Source organism: Nematolebias whitei, chromosome 8, assembly GCF_014905685.2.
Source record: "Nematolebias whitei isolate Nwh7 chromosome 8, NemWhi1, whole genome shotgun sequence".
Classification (NCBI taxonomy): Eukaryota; Metazoa; Chordata; class Actinopteri; order Cyprinodontiformes; family Rivulidae; genus Nematolebias; species Nematolebias whitei.
This window is the reverse complement of record NC_056505.1, coordinates 2,189,878-2,193,727: the sequence shown is the minus strand read 5'-3', so window position 1 is coordinate 2,193,727 and position 3,850 is coordinate 2,189,878. Positions and strand designations below refer to the sequence as shown.

The 3,850-nt window shown below is 45.9% G+C and overlaps 1 protein-coding gene across 1 annotated transcript in view; it reads left to right on the top strand.

Moving 5' to 3' along the window:
- Positions 1-3,850, top strand: part of chek2 (checkpoint kinase 2) — a 15,021-nt gene that overhangs the window by 10,395 nt on the left and 776 nt on the right. Inside the window, exons 5-12 of the mRNA XM_037679981.1 lie at positions 126-222; positions 400-453; positions 653-717; positions 828-927; positions 1,023-1,109; positions 1,464-1,627; positions 1,703-1,818; positions 2,114-2,199. Coding sequence (XP_037535909.1) covers positions 126-222; positions 400-453; positions 653-717; positions 828-927; positions 1,023-1,109; positions 1,464-1,627; positions 1,703-1,818; positions 2,114-2,199 — 769 coding nt within the window. The remainder of the gene's footprint in view (positions 1-125; positions 223-399; positions 454-652; positions 718-827; positions 928-1,022; positions 1,110-1,463; positions 1,628-1,702; positions 1,819-2,113; positions 2,200-3,850) is intronic.

Below are 3,850 nucleotides of genomic sequence, written 5' to 3'. Positions count from 1 at the left end.
GTGTGTGTGTGTGTGTGTGTGGAGGACTCAGGTGTGTGTGTGTGGAGGACTCAGGTGTGTGTGTGTGGAGGACTCAGGTGTGTGTGTGTGTGTGGAGGACTCAGGTGTGTGTGTGTGTGTTTCAGAGGAGTGTGTGGCGAGGTGCGGCTGGCCTTTGAGCGCTCCACCTGCAGGAAGGTCGCGGTGAAAATCATCAACAAGAAGAACTTCCCGTCTGAGGGGGTGAGTCGTCTCGTCTCTGCGCTCTGATTGGCCGAGTCCTCGGTCTTGTCCTCTCGTTGTCCTGCTGGAGGTCAAAGGTGACTTCGGGACTACAAACATGGCGTCTGATAGTTGAGACACGTTGACGGGCTGAGGGAGGCGATCATGTGACCTGGTTTTTTTTTTGTCCAATCACAGACGGCGACTCGAAACACCGAGATGGAGCTGAAGATCCTGCAGAAGGTCGACCATGTGAGTAAAAGCAACGAAGAAGAAGAGGCAAAATGAAGCAAACGTCCTTCATCGTCCATAACCGTCTCCTCTGTCCTCGTCCACTCTGTGATGCTCTTACCTGTTTCTGTCCTCTCTTTTTCCTGCTTCCTCGTTTCCTGTCCTGTTTCCTTCCCTCTCGTGTCCTTTGCTGTCTCTCCTGCCTCCTTGTCTCCTGCAGCCTTGTCTCATTAAGACGGATGACTTTTATCAGACGGAGGACAGTTATTACATCGTGCTGGAGCTGTGAGTCACCTGTCTGTCTCTCTGTGTTTGAGTGTGTTCCTGGTGTCAAGCTGAGGTCCCCGTGTGTCCCCGTGTCTCTATGTCCCCGTGTGTCCCCGTGTCTCTGTCAGGATGGAGGGCGGTGAACTCTTCCACAGAATCAAATCTCGGCAGCAGCTGAAAGAAGACGTCGCCAAACTTTACTTCTATCAGATGCTCTGCGCCGTACAGGTGAGGCTGCCGGCCGTTGCTACGGTAACCGCCCAGCGCCGGGTTCTGCCCTGCAGGTAACCCTGTAGGTGAGGTAACCCTTCATGTTTGCTCAGTATCTCCACGGTAACGGGATCATCCATCGGGACCTGAAGCCGGAGAATATTCTGCTGGCGTCCAACGAAGACGACTGTCTCATCAAGGTAGACCTGCTCCTCTTCATCGTCTTCGTCTCCCTCATCATGTTCACGTTGTTGTTATACGTTGTGTATATTATATATATATACATAGTATTTATACTAAATTTGAGTATTTATTGAAGTACCATTTTGAAGAGATTTTAATCAGTTCATTCAACTTGTGTTTTATAAATAAACTTAAAAACCTCAGCAGATTTTTGAGTCAGTGCTTCAATTATTTTGTGAAACGTCTTTTTGTCTTGTGTCATTTGAACTCTGTGATGATGAAGAGGAGGAGGAAGGAAGCGCTGTAGTTCACAGCACTTGTGATTTTAGGACAAACATTTGTTTGTTTGTTTGTTGACACCTGTGTGTCAGGTGACGGACTTCAGCCTGTCCAGGATCCTGGAGGAGACCTCCCTCATGAGGACTCTGTGTGGGACTCCGTCCTACCTGGCTCCTGAAGTCTTCACCAACGCCTCCACCACCGGCTACGGGCTCGCCGCCGACGCCTGGAGCCTGGGAGTCCTGCTGTTTGTGTGGTAGGCTCCACCCCCTCGGGCACACCTGTCTCACCTGTTGGAGAGGTTCCTCTGAGCCGTCTGTCTGTTCCTCAGCCTGAGCGGTTACGCTCCGTTCCATGAGAACTTCAGCCAACGTTCAGTCACAGAGCAGATCATCCGAGGAGAGTTCACCATGGTTCCTGCCAAGTGGACACACGTCTCCAATCAAGGTACCACCAGAACCTTCCTGCAGCAGCCGGCTCCTTGTACTCTGGCCCGCTTCGATCAGAACCTGCCATTTGTCTGAATCGAGTGCTGCAATGTTCCTTTGACGTTCCTTCGATGTTCCTTTGACGTTCCTTTGATGTTCCTTCGATGTTCCTTTGACGTTCCTTCAATGTTCCTTCAATGTTCCTTCAATGTTCCTTTGACGTTCCTTCGATGTTCCTTTGACGTTCCTTTGATGTTCCTTTGATGTTCCTTCGACGTTCCTTCGGTCCAACTCGGTTCTTCTCTCTGTTTCAGCTAAAGACATGGTGAGGAAGCTGCTTGTGGTCGAGCCCACCAAGAGGATGACTGTTGATGAAGCTCTGCAACACCCCTGGTTACAGGTACTACTGCGGCCGCAAGACCACTGCAGGAGTACTAGTACAGGAGTACTGCAACAGGAGTATTGCAGGAGTACTATGGGAGTACTAATAAAGGAGTACTATAAATTCAATTTAAATTCTATTCAGTTTATTTATATAGCACCAAGTCACAACAGATGTCATCTCAGAGAACTGTACTAGGAATACTGCAGGAGTACTAGTACAGGAGTACTGCAGGAATACTGCCAGAGTAGTAATACAGTTGTATTGACAAATACTAGTACAGATGTACTGAAGGAGCACAAGGATGAGTACTAAAGCAGGAACACTAGAGCAGGGATACAACAGTAGAAGTACTACAGCAGTAGTATTTTCGCAGTAAATTCACAAATACAGTAGCCCCTCGCTACTTCGTGGCTCGACTTTCGTGGTTTTTCAAAGTGAAATTGGACACGACACACAACTGATTGATGGACGAGCTGCACGAGTGGCATGGATTGTTTATTTAAAATAAATTATTGTAAATTATTTAGCACCTGCTAAATCATTAGGTGCAGGGAAGCTCCGCCTGCTTCGTCATGCTCTCTGCCACGCCCACATCAGCTTTGTGGAGGGTTAACCCTTTGCTGTCCTGCAGCACTTCTCTTCTCGATCCACCAGCAGTCACATGTTGAAGTGTCTCAGGACAAGACCCTGAACCCCTGGATGCCTCTGAAGTGTGTCCATCAGTGAGTGTGATGAAGCTCTGATCAGACTCTGCACAATGATTTGTTCACTTATCTCTGTAGACATCTAGCAGAGCGCTGTGGGAATGGGTGAATGTTGTGAAGAGCTTTGAGTGTCTTGATAAGACAAAGGCGCTATATAAATGCAGCCCATTTACAATTTAAATTTAAATACTGTAATATTTAAAAAAAACAATCGTGCTGCATGGATTGTTTTTTCATTCAAGCTTTATTTCTACAGGTTAGTCCCATTGAGCCTCGGAGACTCATTTACACAGAGACCTGGTTTAAACAAAGAATGATCACAACAACAGACAATCACAAAAGAGGCATACTTTTTTTTTTTTTTCAAAATAAAATAAAATAGCAAACAAAAGGACAGTCAAAATGAAAAAAGTAGCGGAAAAAACATCTAGATTATAAGATGGTGTAGAATCTAAAAACAGGAACTTATCAGATGTTTGAAGCCACTTAGAGAGGTCAAAGGTCGAGAGCTTCAGGTCTTTTTACAAGATATTCCAGGAACCAGGAGCGGAGCAGGAGAAGGTCCTTTTGTCTAGTTCAGTCCTCACTGAGGGAACACTGCAGGTAATGATGTCCTGAGAGCGCACGCTGTAGCTGCACTCACACAGAGATTTAAAATATTAGTTTATAGTTTATTTAAAATATGACCGTATTTAAAATGTTTATTTACACAGAAAGAGGGAGCTGGGGAGGTGATGAGTGTGATCGCAGCAGAGAAGTGGGCATGGCAGAGAGCGGAGATCATGACATTCTGTCTCTTTTAAACTTTTAGAGTTTAGAAACGTTGTTTAGAATATTGCAAGAGTGTGGGAAGGGTTTAATACACCTTTATACACAAATAACTATATATATAGATATATAGATATTCATTCAACCGTAATTTAGACAGGTAAATCCCATTGAATCTCAAGGACTCATTTACG